A 20000-nucleotide genomic window follows, 5' to 3' on the forward strand; every position below is an offset into this window, starting at 1 on the left:
ATTCCCTTGCAGCTCCTTCCACTGGGTCATGAACTGCACACTGTTGACAGGTGGCGCTAGACTTTTCACGTCCTTCTCTTTGGTGACAGCATCTTGCACCAATTTGGTGGACTCCGGGCTGAAGTCGCCGCGCTCGTTGGTCAGTCTCTCCGGCTCGGTCTTGTTAGAGTCTGTGCTGCCATTGGTGTCTGGTATCTCTTCAATCTTCAGCCGCGTTGGTGGCTTTTCGATCATTGTTTTGCCTAGTTGTATTTCTTTTATTGTTATTGGTTTAAGTGGTCTCTGGAAGGAGAAATATTTTGAATAATTGTAAGTAAGTAACATACATTGGGAGAAAAGACCTTACTTGAGTACACATATATGAGCTTTGATTAAAATTCAATTGTACTGATGTAAATGCAAGTCTGTTTTAAGTTTATACTATTTTATAAATCTGAAAAGTTTGTTCATTTGTGTTAACAAAATGCTGTATACCTTAGACCTAAGATGTGGTGGTTTCTTTACTGGTTTGATGACAGTGATGTTCTCTCCGATTCCGTCTCGCCACTTGTCCTCTGCGCTTTCTACTTTGATCGCTGGCTTCTCTTCCACTATATTCGTCACGACCGGTTTCGTTTCCTTTACAGGGGTCGAAGGTGATGACGGGGACAAAGGCGACGGCGGTGATGATTTGGACTTAGACTGAAATGTTACATATGTGAATATCATTGACATATAAATGTATAACGCAATGTTAGCTTTGTATGTGCTTCATATGCCTTGTCTCATATGTTTTTAAAATGCAAAGGGTTTCTGTCGAAAGTTGTCACAACTGGGTATAAAAATACAACAATTTACTAGTATGCACTTGTTACTCTGAGCCATAATTTGTCGACGTCTCCTGACGTCCATATACTGATTAACTCATAGTCGGTAAAACTCACCCCCTTAGTACCCATCCTGGTTTTGAGGGCGCTGAGTTGGGTCCGGGCCTGGTTGTTCTTGGGCTCTAGCTCGAGCACCCGCGTGAGGTCGGTGGCGGCGGCGCGCAGGGAGCCGAGCCGCTCGCGCGCCGCCGCCCGGCGCTGCAACGCCTTCACATACGTCGGGTCCAGACGGAGCGCTTCCGTACAGTCGCTTTCCGCTAGGTGGAGGCTGCGATATAAAACTAGACACTTAATAGTTTGTTATTATTGTTGTCAGTTTTGCTTGCGTCTTTGGTAAGGTCTCTTATGAAACGCAGACCAGGGGTTTTACTAGGCACATTAATGTGGGTTACTCATGGCTATGAGGCCTTTCTAACAAGCAACTTACTAACCACAAATAAATTCTCTAATATAATTTAATTTGTTGGCTGGAGATTATTTTTAACTTCGCTGTTGTCAATAGGTTATTATGGTTTTTAGTGTTTCTCACCTGTCCTTCTTCAGGTAGCAGAGTCCTCTGTTGGCGTAATATATAGCGTCATCCTTGACCAGCTCTATTGCGCGGTTGTAACATGCTATTGCCTCATCCCATTTCGCTAGTTTCACAAATGTGTTGCCCTATCATAAATATAATATTACAGTTAATAATAAAAATATGGATTATTTTTCCAATGGCGTATTTATATTGAAAAGCTAGTAACCTTATCGTCAAATAGGGTAATTATGGTGAATTATTAAAAAAATAAAGTGTAGTTTGGTGTTGTATAACAATAATTTTTTAAATGGTTATTTACCTACAGGCTCTCAAACTTCCCAATTATTTATGGAACAGATTGTTTAATCACAAAATGTTCTCACCCTTTCCTTCTCATACTGTGCCTCCTCCCTGAGCTTCTCCAGTTTGGCGGATTCACTTCTCTTGCTGTCCAGTGATGTAGGCCCAACGTCTGCCATGTCTACCTCTTCACATGCTTTCTCCTAAAATTCACATAAATTCCTCTATTACAGCACCATAATTTTATTACAATAAAGTTTAATAATTAAAGAATACAAGGTAGTATGAAGTGTTATATTATGCAACATTCGCAATAAATCCCTTGAAATGAATAATTATTTACTTAAATTAAATAAAAAAAAAACTGATTTTATCATAGTGTTTTCAATTTTAATTTAATATCTCAATTTTGCAACCTTTATGGTCAGGGGACTAAGGTGTTGGTCATCTGAAAAGTCAAAGTTACAATATCTATGCACATTTTAATTTTATTTTTAAATATAGATAGATATTGTAACTATGATTTTTACTATGCATGATTGACAAATAATTGTCTAAAAGACAAAAATCTTACATAAAAGAATCCTTTTCTAAAAACTTGAATGTCATGTTTGTTTTAAGATAAAAACTTACAACATCAAACTTCTCCCATGCCTGGTAGTCTGAGGAGTGGATTCTTTCCTCTTGCTTTTTCTTTGTCACTTGTACTGGTTTCTCTTTCTTAGCTCTACTTCGGACAGGTGGGAGGTCCTGAAGATATTCAATATTTAATCCAATCACAACTTAAAATATTAAATACTACTTATCCCAAGTTTTACCTCTATGCAAATAGAACAAAGGGTGGTGGTACATTACATAGAAATCCAAAGCCTATGCAGTAAATATTTCTCTAATACACATTATACAGTACATAATGATAAATACAGCCTTGTAAAGAATTAGGATGCTGGTTCTTAATTACAATTTTAAAATCTCATGGGAGGTAAAATACATTTTATGATATGTACTCTATTTAAGTCATTTTTCGAGGCTCAAAGACTGCGTCAAAATTTTAATATCCTTCAGCACTTTCAATAAAATAAACTACATAAGTATACTCCTACATATCAAACACAACCTGTTGCTCTGTATAAAATATACATCTATAATTTTAACCAAAGATAATGCTATGCATATTGCAGTGTTCTATTTTTAAAAATCTTTTTGTAACCGACCACATGCAGCCGGCATTAGTCAATATTCATTAATAATTTACATCTACATGCCTTCGTGGTTTTGCAGCAAAACAATGTTACGATTACGCGATATTCAAACTATATGTTCCAAATAAAACAAATATGAAACAACAAGAATATTAGAACGTTCAATGGCTCTGAACCTGTTCAAATTGGCCGTTGAGTGCTGCTTCTTTTCTCTTCATCTCCACTTCCCAATTTTGTAAGTCGGTCAAGTAATTGTTTACTGTTTTTGCATTATCACGTATTTGTTTTTGTATTCCCAAGGCTTTGTCCATTATTTGATACTGATTAACACTAGCTAAATACCTTATTTTGTTGTTCGTTTGATCAATAAAACGAAATCCCTTGTTGCCTCGTTTTTAACAAAATTCAGCGCTATCACAACTGTCAAACAATTTGAACTGTCATTAAAGAGTTGCCACTTGCCAGTTTCGTGAGCTGGCTAAAATCAATAATACACAAGGTCTAAGAAATGTTTAATGTATCTTAAATAAAAATAATATATATTAAAAGGACTTCGTGTGATATCGTTAAGTGTCAAATGAAATATGAATATTTTTTGTAACTTGTGTTAATTAACCATCATTACAGCGCCATCTATGATAAAAATGTAAGTACATGGTGTTGGTGATATGAAGCTAGCCTATTGCAAAACACATTAGAAAGTACAAAGGTCTAAAGAATAAAGCATCTCATCAACGTATCTGAAAGACTAATACAATGTAATTATAATTTATATAAGCGCTGTGGTAAGCGCCTAACGCATTACGTTTTTGTTTGTGATACAAATTGCTATTATTAGTTTAATTGGCGTTTGCGAACCACTTAAGAAATTGAGGAGGTACAATTCGCAAATTATCTATTGGAACGATTATGTAATACCTGAACTATATTAATGTGACATGTAATTCATATATGTTTTCTTCGTGTAGAACCTATCTAGCAAGCTGTAATTAGCTAAATGTGTCCGATGGAAGATGCTTGGTCTGTCATCCTAGAGAGTGTAGTAGTGTATAGTGTGCGAGCATCTAAAATGGCGCTCGCGAAGTAAATACACCAACAATGCTATGTTGCCCGAAGAATACAATATAAGATGTAAGAACTATACATACCTAATTTTGTCATTGCATTATTAAATGAAACCACATACATAACTTCTTAAAATAACATTTTATAATAAGTTACCCGAACCGTAGGTGTAAAATAAAAAAGTAAAGTTTGAAACAAAATAAATTGAATAAAAATTAATTTAAATTTTACGCGCCCTAATTCCACTACTACTTCTCTAAGACAATTCGTCGCAGCAGCAAAATTGCAATTTCTCACGAGTGCCTGAAGTTTTTAAGCCGCTCGATATATACCTATGAAGCGCTTGAAGTATATAAGGCCCCAAAAGTGTATGAGGCGGTAGAAGTATATAAAACTTCAGAAATGTGCTGACTTGCATAACTACATCCTCAAGGTCCTTTTTATTACAGTTCGAACCAAAAAGTTAGTTTTTTTAATAAGTTTACACGTGGCGTCGAAACCAGTGTTTGAAATGAGATTTTCCATGCATAACACCGGCGACCTCATGGCGGGCCGTGATCTCTAAACATTTAATCAAGTCAAGGGGACTAGTATGTAGAAGAGACCTTGCTTATGTTTTTAGCAATAAATATGCTGTTAAGTACTATAAATGCATTAACTAGGTGTATTTTATATGATATGACATAAGAGAACGCGAAACTTTATTGTGGCTGAATTAAATTGTACACACTACTAACGTAAGTAAAAAGCTATATTAAGATGTAAAGTAAAGCGCGATTGTTTGAGGTAGAGTGGTCTACCATGTTGGGGTAAAGAGAGCTCCGCAGATCAACTCTTATTAACACCAACTCAAGACAAGAGTAGAAGGAGCGAGCGAGAAAGAAAGAGAGAGAGAGAGTAAAGTAGAGTCTAGTTTTAGTAGAGTTCAACGTAAAAATCAAAGTAGTCTACATTTTTTTCTTTCTCCACCTTCCTTCTCCAACTCTAACTGAAATATTAATAAATCATTTTTAGAATTTTGTTGCAGAAATGATTTAGTTCGGTTTTAATGACCGGTTGTCCTGAATATAGACCTCCTTTATGGGAACGTAAATCATATCATCGTAGGTAAATTATTTTAGAAAAAGTCAAAAGCGTTGCCTAATTTGGGAATCGAACGCAACGTCTCCTCTCCACAGTTCAAATGCGCTTGCGTTAAATCAAGGAAGCGACTAGCGCCAATAATATTACGAATAATGGATCCAGATGATACCAAAGGTGTTGGTGGTTGGACTTTTGAATTCGGCCGTATAGCGACCATCATAAAGAAGGCATATAACCCGCCATAGTAGTCCACGTAAGTTTTGCGTCCCGAGAACACCTGCGTATGTTCGATTTTGAACAGCCCGACACAATTATATCGGGACTTTATCTGTATCCTCTACATCATCTAGTGCAGCCAGGCTACTTTGCCTCGCTCATATAAAATTACGTTATAAATAGACAGACTGACATGTTTTATTAGTGAAACATATTAACGAAGCAGTAAGTAGGTACAAACTTGCAGTACATTGTATCGAAACGTTTCGGCACGTTACCACGAGGATGCGCGCTCACGACTCAAATTATCAAATTAATATAATAAAATGTTAATTGAAAGTATAATGGTTAATGCCAGTTATGTAATTATCGGTTTTATAACAGTGCGTTTTAACAATAGGTACCCACTTACCAAGTGATCTGATTGCATCAGACTTAGGGCTGATATTGAGTAGAAAAACTCAATATGACTGGCCGATCTAGGATTCGCACTCAGGGCCTAAGAGCGGTGTTGTGCCGCGCATACAATACGAGTACAACTACGCAACCGAGGCAACAGTAGAACGTTAATACACATTAGAATGTTACATATCAGTTTATTGTTATATTCTTAGCCCTAAGTTGCAATATAATAATTTAATCAATAAATAATTAAACATACAATATAAGTACCTACATAAATAAGTGTAAGGTAACTGATGGTCGACTTAATTTTGAAATCTTCATAAAATCATTTCATGAAAAATTATAAAGAAAAACCTTTGATTCAATTGCAATGTATTACTACATATTATAAAATCTTATAATAATTTACGATTTAAAAAAATTGTAGTATATTTCTTGGTTACAACATAAAAAGAAAATCAAAATGAGGAATAGTGGGCTTGTTAACCGGGCTGCCATCGGTAACACTACATTAATCAATCACTCAGTAGATTAATTAGAAGCATCTCTAGAGCCTAGGTGGTTATCAGTTTTATTCTAGTCTGCACTAGAATTTTCTCTGATAAAATGCATCTAAATTGACATACTTTCTCGTCTTACTATCATAAAGTAACTAATAAAGAAGTCGCTGAATCTAGCCTTTACGTAATTAAAGAACGCAATGGTCACACGCCATTATATTCGCGTGATCATTACAATCAAGAAGGTTTTATAACACAGGATACTTTATTCATAATGATGCCTAATAAAATTATATGGTGCGTAGAATTCTATTATCCCTCGTTGGCTTGCTGTAGCACCGCGAAGTATGAATACGAACAGCGCAAAACCTGAAAGTAAAAGCTCTTTTTGTGGCTGACAAAAGCTTTGAATGGGAAATTAGTTTGAGTTTCTTATTGTATATGCCGTGTCTGTGACTTTGTAAGTCGTTTATAAAGAGTAGTAGTTACGCAGAATCACAAATTACAAGTCATTGTTACACAGCAATTAGCAGTTATAACCCCTTAATATTAAATGATCGTCTTCAAGTGATACTGGCTGAAATGAATAACTTGAAAATAAAATAGACAAATTGGTGATGTCTCTGCGAATTCTCCTAAAGACGAGACAGACAAATTCGTACATTAAGAGCCAAGGATATAAAAAAAAAACATCACAAAAATAAACATTTCAACATATTCCGGTCTCAATCAAAACCAGAAAACTTAGTGGGGATGGGTAGGCCATATGGTCAAAGATAATAAAAGCAAATGGACAAACTACATTACAGAGTGGACTCTTAGATAGCAAACAAAAAGAAAAACAAAGTAAACGATAGTTAAATCTCATCAGGAAAATAGCGCCCCCTTATGGTCCCGAACAGCCGCAATAAGAAAATAATGGAAAAAGCTAAAGGAGGGTAACGTGTCGCCAAAACATACCGACACCAAAAATTTTCATAAACATCATTGTTATATGTATAATAGCAAATTATGTTGGCAACATAATTTAAACAAATAAATAAGATGTTCTGCAGTGGATTTTTAAAGATTAACGAAGAAGAAGGCTGACTCTCGCACGTGAGATCGTTGTGTAGTTGCTAGTAAGCCTGTCATAAATCAATACCAACCGAAACAAATGTAGCCCTGGCCAGTAGCACGTAGTGTCCAGCCCTGAACTCCAGCGGCTTCTTGGTGCACTGCAGCAGGACTGACAGCGTGCTGGTGAACCTCTTGTCCTGATCGTACCACGGCACCTCGTACAGCCAGTCGCGGAAGTCTAGGCTCTGCGAGTGTGTATGGTTAAAAATAGAAAAGTTTTCGTAGTGAAAGTGCGGAAAATCAAGCAACACTGTTAAAATCTGAAAAAGAGGTCAAGAGATCAACGTCATATGTTAGGCAGGTTCTCTGAATAATATTAAATTTGATATTTACACCCATGTCTGCACGCATATTTGCATCTTTATCGAGATCTGCATCTGCATTCGCACTTACATTCACGTCATAACCATACCTATTTCACTAGTAAAGTTAATTGCTCAACGACAAGGGAGGAGGGATTAGGAAGCGGAAGTTTATTGGGCTCCATGTATATGTGATTTACCCGATCCGTTATTTCAGTGCCACACCAGCAGTTCAGGTACAGTTGAGAGAGGATCAGTGTGAGATAGCTCACAATACCGTAGAAGCTGGCGTTGTTTGGCGAATCCTGGAAGCAATTCATATCATAGATATAGTATCTACTATATATTTCACTGGCCCACAACTCGGAACGAATTTCTTGAACTAATGAGTGGACTTGTGGCTTTCGTCTACTTCGATGACCAATGCGTATCGGACTGCTTTACATACCTAAGAATAATTGAAAATTGTTATGAACTTCCAGTTTTCAATTCTTATGCAGGTTTTAATGTTAAATTGAACGATAATAAGCAATAATCATTATGAAATGAAATGAAATGATTTATTTGAATCTGTAAAATGTTATACATTATTTAGATTCCGTCAATATTAACTCTACCACCAGCTTGGAAAGCAGTTTTCACCAGAGAAGAACGGGCAAGAAACTCTGGTTTTGCTCTTTTCAATCAGTTTAAGGTAAAGACTACAACAGTGCATGATAAAGTGAGAAGAGAAAAAAAGTTTAGAGCAGTCCATTTATAGGCTCGTGAAATAAAGAATAAATTAATTTAAATTTTTATATGACTGCACAAACCTCTCAGGAATCGTGAAATTTACGATCGTCTACTTTAATATCAAATTTATATTTGTTTAATTTACTTATAAACTTACTTGCGACAAGCGAATTCCGATAATGCAGATGATGAGAACAGCCGTACACAGCTGGCAGAACACAGAGGAATGGAACGTGTCTTCTATTTTCAATACTAACCTGAAACCATGCTACTAAGATTAGTATAGACATTTTACTGTAAATCGAAGCAAAGAAAGAAAAAAAAACGATTTGTCTTTGATTTAGAAATAGAGGCAGTTTTCACAGCTCGTGTTACGGTTATGCACACGATACCCAAATTTAAACACATTTTAGGTTTTAGGTTATTTATCGATGGCCAAATCGAACAGATAAACTTGAATAAGCTAAATTATATGTGAGTCGTGACTTCTCTAAGAATTGTAACTTGGCCCCGATACGCTCATAGACTTGTCCCCTATAATGTCATGATATGTTAAGCTTTGCCGATCGTGACATTTGTACCTGCTAACTCCTTTAGGGAAGAAGGCTTGTACTTATGTATGTAGTTTGCACCTACCTTTTCACTGCTTGGTGATGCTTGATACATGCTATGAGCAAATCATTGTTATCTCGTAGTTTCTTTTGCATTTCACTCTTATTTTTCTTTGTTGTGAGCGGCACGGGCATTATCTATATAAAATAGCTTATATTAAGCATTTTATAATACGTCATGATTATGTCTGCTTACTAAGATTAGAGTGACATACTCGTATTTCATGAGCTCATTTTTCAATTTGCAGACAAAAATTATTCTTAAAATAAAATATAATTACAAAGCATAATAATAATTGAAAATTCAACCGCGAGGTATAAAAATAGCAAATTCAAACCCTGTTCATCTTCTCTCTCAATATTTCAAGCTGCGCACATGAGAACAACATAGAGGCGACAGTGAAAGTGTCCACCGACAGGAAAATGGAGCCACTGGACGCTATCGCCAACACCTCGTAGACATACGCCAGCTCGTATTGCGGAGACTTCTGCATGTCCACTGGGAACCTGTGGAAGAATAGAATTCCATCGAATGTGAGATAACCGTACAATACTTGTAAGCTCTATGAAATGTAGCGTACAGTACTGTACAGTAGCTGTCATTTATTAAGTATTTTAACTTAGAATCAAACCGCAATTACTTGTCGTTTGCGGACTGTTCGTTTACCTCACAGAGTTCCAAAGCGTTTAAGGCTATCCCAAAGATATTATTAATAAATATAAAAAAAAATAGTACGACGAATACCTCCTACTTGTCAAAAGTCAGGTAAAAGTATCCAGTCTTCTCACCTTGTATAAAGATTGAATACCTACCATATCTCATTATATGGATATCTTCTTTCATCGCTGATTAGCGACGCCATTATCCACCATGTCAGAGTGCTTGTAAAGCCCATGATCAACACCTTGTAAAGATTCTTTGATTTGGTCGCATACATCATCAACTTCCTGGAATTATATTGTGGTCATGTAGGTGATGTTCTAAGTAATGTAGCTTGCACCTTTCTGGGTGCTTCATCTACTAATGCTGTTCCGATATTTTTGAAAATATCTCGAGGTCTATCATAATTATGATGAGCTCGTCGGACTATACATGTATTCTTAAGAGTTTGTAAATATGAACAGATTCTGAATTATTAACTTACATTACTGACAATTTCTGAAAATAAAACTATGTAACTAATACCAAGTTATCCTTATTATTCCTTAATGCTTTATATTTATCGCTGAAAGGTTATGATGCGGGTAAAGTCTCGAACCAAATTCAGTAATCTATAAGTTTAACAGCTTCGTAATAATACACTTACATTTCATGATCTTCACATTCAGGCTTAAAGATATCATCATTCATCATATCCACAATGTTCTTCACCATCTCTTGATTCAGGAAGAAGAGAGTAGCCCTACAACACAAAGCCAGCTGGGTGAAGAAGAGATACGAAGCATCACACATGGCTTGTACATCACCTCTCATCATCACAATGTAGACGCCGTTAAGGACGAGGAACAGATATTGTTCAAAGATGGCCAGCTTTGCTTTGACGTTTGAGAACTTGGTGCGGTTGGTGGGCCATAGTCCGAAGAAGGTCAGCAGGGTTTGAGGATACTGTATGTATGCAGTAACGTGGGATGTCATCGTGGATGTGTGCTGTGATGTCGATTTGTCGGTATTTATAACACTGAAGTAGATATAGGGTGTTGGATTAATTAGTATTGATTTTATGACTTTTTTGTTGGAAATACATAAGTAAAAGAAAGAATTATATTCTAAATTTACTTATAATACTTTGCATTAGGTAAGATAGGTAGATAAGTAATTTTTTGTAATTATACTGGTTATAATATCTTCCCCAATGGAAAATATCACCCCATAATGCTCAGTGGCAGAAATATATTTCATTTTCTACAAAATTTTCCAAAACCGCTATGATCGTGTCTGTAGGTACTCTGGTCATTATGAAGAATAATATATCACATGGATTTGATAGGATAATAATACACAATAAAATATTTAGAAAAACTAGTTTCACATAAATCGTAGATTTTATTGAACATACTCGACGTTTATTATATTTTGATTGCGGCAATAAATTCGTATGGAGACGAATTTGCCAAGAACGTTGCAGTGTTTATAAGAATTTCTGTGTATCGTAATTATAAAATCCCTCGTCCTTACCTAACCTCGTTTCCTATCTCCAGCCTTCGCGTCGGTAGTGCATTCATCCATATAGCAGAGGTAAGATTGAGCTCTAACTCCTGTGCTCAACTCCATTGCCTTCAATCGTAAAAATGAATTTATTTTAAGTTTCATTTTAAAACAATCAACTGTCTGTCCGTTATTACAGAAATGAACAGATATAACCATTTTAATTGTTCAATATTTTCCTAAAATCAACAACTTTGGTTAGAAAAATTATATGAGATGTACAGTATTAGAATTTATGATGCATATGATGGTTAACAGACCGATCACATCATAGGACAGAATGAAGGTCGGCGAGCAGTTGATGTATTAATTGGAGCATACTTACACCCTATAAACATTTAACAAGAAATTAGAACATGCTATATTTATAAACATACAAAGAAAATTATAGAAGCTCTCGAAAACTTAGCACTTGTATCGCCAGTTGTAATTATACTGAAGCAAATTGCAACGTTCAACGAATTCACACAGAAGTAATTCAACTTTATAAACTTTCTAGTTTTAATTACTTTATTATTTTAAATTGTATTTAGAATAATTAACATCCTGTTCGTTTAGAGGTGGCGTATCTTTACTTTGAAACCGGTGAAGCATCGGGTTCGATGCTAGGTGGGACAATCAACATTTTTGTGAATGTTTTCGTTTAAAATAATCCGTTCATTTTTGTATTAATGACAATTTTTATACGTTTACCTATGTTATAATAATTCAATTACGTTATAAAAAAGAAAAATCCTTAGCCATCTCACGCGCAAGTCCAGTCGCTACTAAAAAACGAACGCAAAACAAATCCGATAAAAAAATGATTAGATTAGTTCCTTCATTTTTTCCGTGGCTAATTCGCTCCATTCATAGTTTTTTAATAATATACGTACGTATAAATATTATGACAGATGAATAATGATAGAAAAACAACCGCAAGCGTTATACTACTAGCTTGTACCAGCGATTCCGTTTGCAAAGAATTTTATTTATTTACGGCAACCAGTCCCGGATCTTTAATTTTCCGAGGCGGGGCAAAACTTCAAAAATGCCGCCGCCACCTACCTATATTTTTACCTTTGTCATCATGATTTTGCACCCAGCGGGAAATAATTTTACTATTGAATGTACTTTATGTCTCAGTAGTCAAAGTTGCGTTAATCATGAGTTATGTATTCGTCTGCCAAGTTTTAATTTGCCACCCTCTGAATTCGCCGCCCGGGGCATGGGCCCCGGCTAGCCCCCCCTTAGATCCGGGGCTGACGGTAACCCTTCTAATAGTTGTAGCCCGCGTGCCGACGAATACGGCAGTGGAAAGATTTTCTAGTACAATCATCCCTCGTTGATGTCAGGTCCTCTCTCAGTTGCTATCCTGAGCTGTCTGCTAAATTCACATCTATCAAACATGCGAGCTGTTTAACGGGCGAAGTAAAATTAATCGTTAGGTTGTTTGAAGGTTTCCAATTTTCTGCCCATTTTCTTAATTCTTCTTTCTTTAAGAATATTCTACAAAATATTAGAAATCTTAAAAAAAAATCGAATCAAATCAGCTGTCGTACTCATGGCATAAATAAGGGAAATAGAGATTAATTTTAATGTATAATAACCAGATTCCATGAAATAATATTATAAACACATCCTTGTCAAACAAATAGAACGACGCGACATCAAATTAATTACGTTGATATTTATCAACTAATTGCCGCCATTTCGAATAATTGTGTGACGCTGACTAATCAATTACAAGGCCCAAATAATCGAAAACTTATAAATTTTATAAATAGAACAGACTTGCGATAAATAATGAGGTACATCAGATAATATAGAGTGACATCGCGAGTTATTTATTGAGAATAAAATCAAATAAAATAAACGTACAAAAATCATTCAAATAAATTAACAAATGTAAAATATTTCACTTTAAAATATTTGTTTTATTAAATCTAGATTACATTTTTATGCAAAACATTTTTATTTTAGTTACAAAATTAAGAATAGGTAATTAGGTATATCTGTTTAAAATTTTATTAAATGTAATCTTCAAAGAATATTTTCTTATGTTATTACGGAACATAAAAAGAAAAATATATTTTTAGTTTACATTTTATTATAAACTAGCTTCCGCTCGCAGCTTCGCCCGCGTGGATTTCGGACTTTAAAAATGGAGGAGGTGCTCAATTTGTCGGGATGTTTTTTTAAGTATGGTGGTATGCAGGTGGTCCGATTGTCCTGTCAGGGTCTGATGATGGGATCCTGGTGAAATCGAAGGAAGCTTATAGCATGATTCAGTATTCACGCGTGATGGCTTATTATTAGCGTATTTCATGTATAACTTTGGTGTTTCTATACCGACTTCTATGATTCTTTTTTATGGAATATTTAATAATTTTAACTTTTTTAATTACGGATGACTGAGAGTGTTATAAACGTAAGAGTAGACAAATATAATGAGAAAGCTTCGAACTGCTAAGCTATCGGGAGCTACACGTGTTATTGTGAGTCAACCATAAAAGATAGACATATGCTGTCGTGGGATATTTTTACATAATTTTAAGGAGAACATTTCCGTCATACAAGATTTCTGCGTAGCTTTCACCATTAAGGTTGCACACGCGACGGGAGCTTCAAAAATGGAGTAACTTCTCCCGTTTTCCCAACATTTCCCTTCACTGCTCTGCTCCTATTAATTGTAGCGTGATGAAAAGTATACTATAACCAGCACAGGAGTATGAAAAATAATTGTACCAAGTTTCGTTAAAATCCGTCGAGTAGTTTTTGTTTCTATAACGGTTATACAGACAGACAGACAAAAATTTTACTAATTGCATTTTTGGCATCAGTATCGATCCCTGATCACCCCATGATAGTTATTTTGGAAATATATTTCATGTACAGAATTGACCTCTCTACAGATTTATTATAAGTATAGAAGATAACTTTCCCACGTGAGTAATTAATTACCTAAGTAAAATATATAACATATCAAACAGAGAAGCCCACACATTTTACATTTTATTGTTAAATTAATTCAATAAATCGATCGCTCACAACCGAGCAATGCCATAATTCTTCCCTTTTAGAAAGACAATGCAAAGCTTAGGCTCGTAATTTCAGCGCTACTAATGCTCAAATGTTTCTAGGAATCCTTAACAGTCGCATCCTGCATCTAATTGGCTTGGGAACTGTATTTACGATTGTGTTCAAATGAAGATTTATGTTGCTCACTATACAATACGATACGCGTTTAGCAGGATAATGTTTCAAATTATTGAAATTAAAAATGTAAGTAATAAAGACTTGTCGTATCGTTGATTTCGTATATTATTTTAGATGTAGTCTCTAGAAGCATTTAATTCACAGGAATTTCTTACAAACGTAAAAGATCACTATCAAAGATTTATGTAGGATATGTATATAGGATATACATCACTCGCTAGGAGGGTATCTGCGGTGTTATTAATTCATTTCGGGTTTCAATGATATTATGGTAGAGTGATAAACGTAAGCCAACCATCATAATAGATCCGGTCTAAACACGGTCAATTTGTTTAATTGAAATAAATTAATAATGATGTGCTTGTACAAGGACTTCATAAGATTCAATAAATGTACAGAACCAGATATTTTTCCATACACCAAAAGCTTCCCAGCGTCGTGGACTAAGACTCAATCCCTCTCAGTAGTAGAAAAAGTTCATGCCCAACAGTGAGCAGTGCATAAGAAGGGTACCTGATATAATTATAATGAGGTACTCCGAACGTGATTTTCAATTTCATTACAACGTTGCGTGTTACGAAAGTGGGCGAAGGTCTGACTCTACGTTTATTTAGTGCGCTCGTCAGAAAAAGTGACCTTTTTAAGCAATTTATTTTGATAAAAAAAGTATAATGCTTGCCAATTATTATGGTGGACTGAGATTTATGTCTAATGTAGAAATACCTTAATTATACACGTAAATACATAATAATCTTATATTTCAGGGATAATTAGAGAATAAATTTCTTGTGTCTCATTCTGAGGGTTCGGATCCCAGGTCAAAAAAATAATAGGTTTTACTGCGCAGAATCAACTCGGACCTTAGAACTTGCGCTCGATATGGTGATAGCCTAGTTGGGTGTGGAACGGACTGTCGAGACGAATGTCCGCAGGTTCAAAACCCAAGGACACGTGCCTCTGACTTACCATTCTAAATAATATGTGTGTATTCTTTGTGAATTATCGCTTGCTTTAACGATGGTGGAAAACATCTTGAGGCAACCCGCATACCTGAGAAGTTTATCAATCCACACTAGGCTAGCGTGGTGGACTAAGGCGTAATCCTTACCCTAATCTTAGTAGTAGAGGAGGCCCTATCACATCATGAAACCGACTTCTGTAGAACATATAAATGTTCACTACGATCGTGACAAACTGCTTTCGTCTTACCTGCTCATTCATTAGATTTAGGTTTCCAGTGGATTACCGGTAGGATGCCGGTTTAGGTTTGATTAGCTCTAGTATTAACTAAGGGTGATGTTCTTACTTAACACTATCCATAATTATAATTATTACCAGATTTATAAAATTCATTTTAGTGTGTAAAATTAAATAAAAAAAGGAATGATGTCAGCTAAATGGATTACGACTTGGAAACACTTTTAACGTATCTTTTATTGAGATGGCTGATTAATTAAGTCGTAAACTTAGTTTATATACATAGTAATAAATTAATAACGATTCTAGATCATCAAACAATTTTTATAAACAGCGTGCGTGGTCAGGATTTTTTTTTATTATAGTTCAAATAATACCGCCATTAAAAGGCGAAGTCAATTAACTCCTAGATTCGATTCCCATGTCCAGAACTAATATTTTAAATGACTTGAAAATGTGAGACAGTTTCCTGTGATAGAGTTGACACTGTTTCTTGTGAAGTAGCGGTAAGCTCAATTCAGTACGATCAGATAGATGCGAAGAGTAGTGCATAAAGTTCTATTTCAGCGTGACATATATGAACCTTTATAACTAGAAATGTCAGTGAATTAGAAAATATAAACGACTCGGCCAATATCCGGACCCTGAACGACTTTATGTGGCCACATCTTCATTACAAAGTTAGACCTTGAATCAAGTTTATAAGGTCGATTTTGGATCGATTATTTTTAAGGATTAGTAAAACATTTTATGTCTACAGATTCTAATTAGAATAAAAGTAATTTGTTAATTTTACGCGCATTTTGATTTTAATCATTTCTTAAATACCATAAATGAGTTTATTAATATAATTTTATGTAAATCTTTGAGACAAATAAATAAATTTTAACACTTTTATAGTCATTAGTTGGTTATAGAAATTGCTATAAACTAGAACATGATATCATTAGACGAAAATATTGTTACGTCATATTTCTTTATGATAGTTGTTGCTCGTGACTTCGCTCGTATAAATACACTTTTTGAAATAAAAGTCCCACTACCAAATCTGGTATAAAAAGTAGTTCAGAGGTTAATTCAGATCATGGTATGTGAACAAAATTTCATCCAAATCCGTTTAGCAGTCGCTGTGTTTACTTCTAATGAACATCGGAACTTTTCTACAAATATTCAGTTTAATTTATTGTAGGTAAGATATCTATTAAGAAGAGCGCAGTTTAGTGCATATAGCTTTGAGTTTCAAAGTTGGATAAATTGTTAGTACTGTTTAAGTGCAGTTGCGGCGTATATCACACGAGTGAGGTGCGCACCTCATCACTTTCATAAAAGTGTTAAGTTGGCAATAAATGTTGGCTGAGCGTTGACAAATGATGGCCAATAACAAGTTGTAGACAGTTCCTTCCGTTACTATCGCTAAGTGTCGATTACCCAGTTAGCTGAGTAAAGGCAAGCGCTAACTTATAAAGAACTTATTTGGATTGTCATAATTCTCAATAACTTGTCTCAATACATAATAAAAACTGACAGCGAAGAAATAGTACTTTGATTGCTTGCATTGTTTTTGTTTAAACTTGCCAAACGACTAGCACACTCCTTGTATCAATATACGTTCGTGTTGGTTAAAGGGCAACCAACATGCATTTCTGGTTTTAAAGAATATTGAACTCTATCGCGTATTGATAACCACGGAAGCTGGTTCATGGTTCTAACAGTAATCTCCCAACCCACGTGCGGGAGGTATTAATTAGAAGAACGGAGTATGCTCTATAATAGTCTGTGATGTAAAATATAATATGACTGGTTGGAAATGACTTCGCCTGCACGTACTTCAAGGATTATGTGAACAAAACTGGACAATTGTTTTATTACTAAGTGCTCTCCGTCTCTCACAAATACCTGCAATAATAAAAAAATATGTTCTAAACAAAAGAATCATGGATGCATCGACGACGAAAGGATAGAAATTGGGATTAAACAAGAGGTTGTTCAGGCTTCCAGGTATCTTATCAAACACATTGAAACAGCAAGCTACATTACTTTTTTCGAGACAGTGCCCATTCATGTAGACATATACTACAGCGTGGATCAAAATGACGTCAAACATGTTTTCATCAGTTACGGTCTAAAAATAGTAGGCAATCAAAGTTAGAGTTCAAAACTCCAGGATCTAAGATTAGCTCACACTGACACATGAAAAATAAAGTTCCCGCCGTATTTGCGCGTACAGGTATTAATATATTCTTATCTGTAGTATTTGTCATGTAATTTGATATCCGACCCGATCTGTGTTGTGAATTATTGCTCGTCTGAGAGAATTATCGATAAACACATCATCTCAGCTTCGCATAATAGCATTTAATATGGAAAATTAATAAATATATCTCAGTTCTCGTTTGTATTATCTTGGCTTCGCGATAAATTCTTTCGTAAAGAAGTGTATCTGAGTAGATACCATTGCATTTTTTATTCTTACCGTAAAGCAACAGTTTGCAAGCACGGTAATTCTTTCTGGGGAATATGAGGTGAAGTATTTTGTCTTATGGTGTCGAGAGTAGTGCCCCGCACTGCGCAGTGCTTTGTAATTGTAGGTACCGCGTGGTGCCCCTAGTACATATTATCGGGAATCGTAGGGATCATTCATTAATATTATTTCTATTTATTAGACAACAGTACATTTTCGATTGCATCTTCTTTGTTCTGTTTAAAACGCGTTGTTACTCGTCAGCTTGTTTAAACAAGGCAAAAGCTGAGCTTTATGATTAGTACATACCGCACCCTTAGAATTAAAGCGATCTTATTCAAAGTTGTATATTTCCTGATTTTTCTTTAAAAACGACTTTGCAAAGCATGGTCTATATCCCTATGATGAAAAAAAGGTTCGTTTCCCACAAATCGCCTTATTGGAATTGATTCACCTTAGTTGGTAAGGGTGCGATACATTATATCGTGGTCGCGAGACTAGGAAGCACATTTGAACATTTACCTTATTTTATATTCGTTAAGAAAACGAACATTATATGCCTATATAAGACTGTTCATTTGGTATATTGGTATATTATATTTCGTGCCACATTTGTAATTAACGAAAACCGGTAGAATTTATGATATTCAGGTATTAATAGATTTATGTTTTTAAGAAATATCTTAGCTCAGACTGATGACTCAACTCCGATATCTGTATACCTAACCGCAAAGATCAGGCCTCAAATTTATTATTTCTATTATACATGTGGCTATGATAAATATTATAAATTAAACGCGTGATTATTCATATAACAATACACGGTTTGTTTGTACACATACAATTAATCTACCTATCAGCGATTGATGATGGATAGGATTCTGTTCTGATGTATTTTTGACAGATGGTTATGTTTTATGTTTTTTAGTTTAATTCTAACACAAAGATGATGCTGTATATTATGTGTATAGGCAATAAAACAATGAAACAGTTAAGTTAAACAGTTTTTAAAAAACCTGTAATTGTATAATTACATTTAAAACTAATCTTTACTATAATTTAACGTACTACCGATTAAGTGCATGCTTTGTCTACATGTAAAAGGATACAAACAAAGTGCTACCATTTTTTGTCAATAGTACTTGAGGCATATTATGTTGTGTGTATCCAGTTCTGTAGACAAAATAACAAAAAAGAATAATGTATCAATTTTAGTGTAAATATATGAACACACTCATTACAAAACAAAACGCCTCTATCTCCGAAAGGGTAGGAACAGTTGCAACCAGTGCCCACTATTCTGCGTGTGATTTACCAAGCCAATTTAAAAACCAACCAAAAAAATATTAAATTTTGATTATGTCAAGTTATTACATCGCATCCGGTTAAATATGGATAAATTGCATTTTAAAATATTTCCTTAAATCCCACATCGTAACGCCCACGTATTAGAAAAAACAAACCACAACAATTATAAAAAGGTCTATATTTCCAAACATTTCATCCTTGAGTGAAGAACAACGTATAATGGATGATGATATTGATAGGTGATACGTGAGCTGTCATTCTATTATTATTATGATCGATCCATGTCATTGTAAAATGATTTGGAATCTTATTTTGGGAATCATAAACTATAGTTTAGAATGTGCATTTTATAGGCAAGTTAATAAATTAGAAGACAATATAACCTTGTCAGCTACATCACGAAGGGGTCATTGGGTTTGGACAGTAGTGAATAGTGATAGCACGACAGGGTCAACTCATTAAGGCATTCTGACTTGATGACTCTGATATAAGCCACACGACCACAAAAGATTCTGAAACTTATTTATCGTAACCTTGTGTCTTTTGTAACAACTGAAGAGCGTTTATAGTAAAATAATTTATTTTATATTTTTTAATGTTTAATTTTTTTTTATCATAGAACGTGTTGCCTTCCTGTAATTCAAATTTCAATCAGTCAAATATTGTTTTTTTATCGATTATTGAATGTAATAACGTATATATTTTTTGGCAATCA

At 34.9% G+C, this 20000-nt stretch overlaps 2 protein-coding genes across 3 annotated transcripts; both read right to left on the reverse strand.

The window, feature by feature from the left end:
* On the reverse strand, positions 1–3331 carry LOC119188530 (RNA polymerase II-associated protein 3-like; the record flags this gene model as incomplete). Of its 2 annotated transcripts, none has more annotated exon segments than XM_037439239.1 (7): positions 1–282; positions 475–681; positions 924–1134; positions 1396–1523; positions 1764–1883; positions 2314–2430; positions 3225–3331. In XM_037439239.1, coding segments are annotated over 5 exon segments (924 nt in total), but the record flags the coding sequence as incomplete, so codon positions are not given.
* Positions 3332–6131: 2800 nt separating this feature from the next.
* On the reverse strand, positions 6132–9412 carry LOC119189502 (odorant receptor Or1-like). The gene is made up of 6 exons (XM_037439394.1): positions 9254–9412; positions 8941–9053; positions 8462–8561; positions 7773–7877; positions 7300–7455; positions 6132–6520 (listed from the first exon to the last, which is right to left on the reverse strand). Exons 1-6 carry the CDS (start codon positions 9407–9409, stop codon positions 6464–6466), a joined length of 687 nt encoding a protein of 228 aa, XP_037295291.1. The 5' UTR covers positions 9410–9412; the 3' UTR covers positions 6132–6463.
* Between the last annotated feature and the right edge of the window lie 10588 nt (positions 9413–20000).

Source organism: Manduca sexta, chromosome 16 (assembly GCF_014839805.1).
Source record: "Manduca sexta isolate Smith_Timp_Sample1 chromosome 16, JHU_Msex_v1.0, whole genome shotgun sequence".
NCBI classification, from domain to species: Eukaryota; Metazoa; Arthropoda; class Insecta; order Lepidoptera; family Sphingidae; genus Manduca; species Manduca sexta.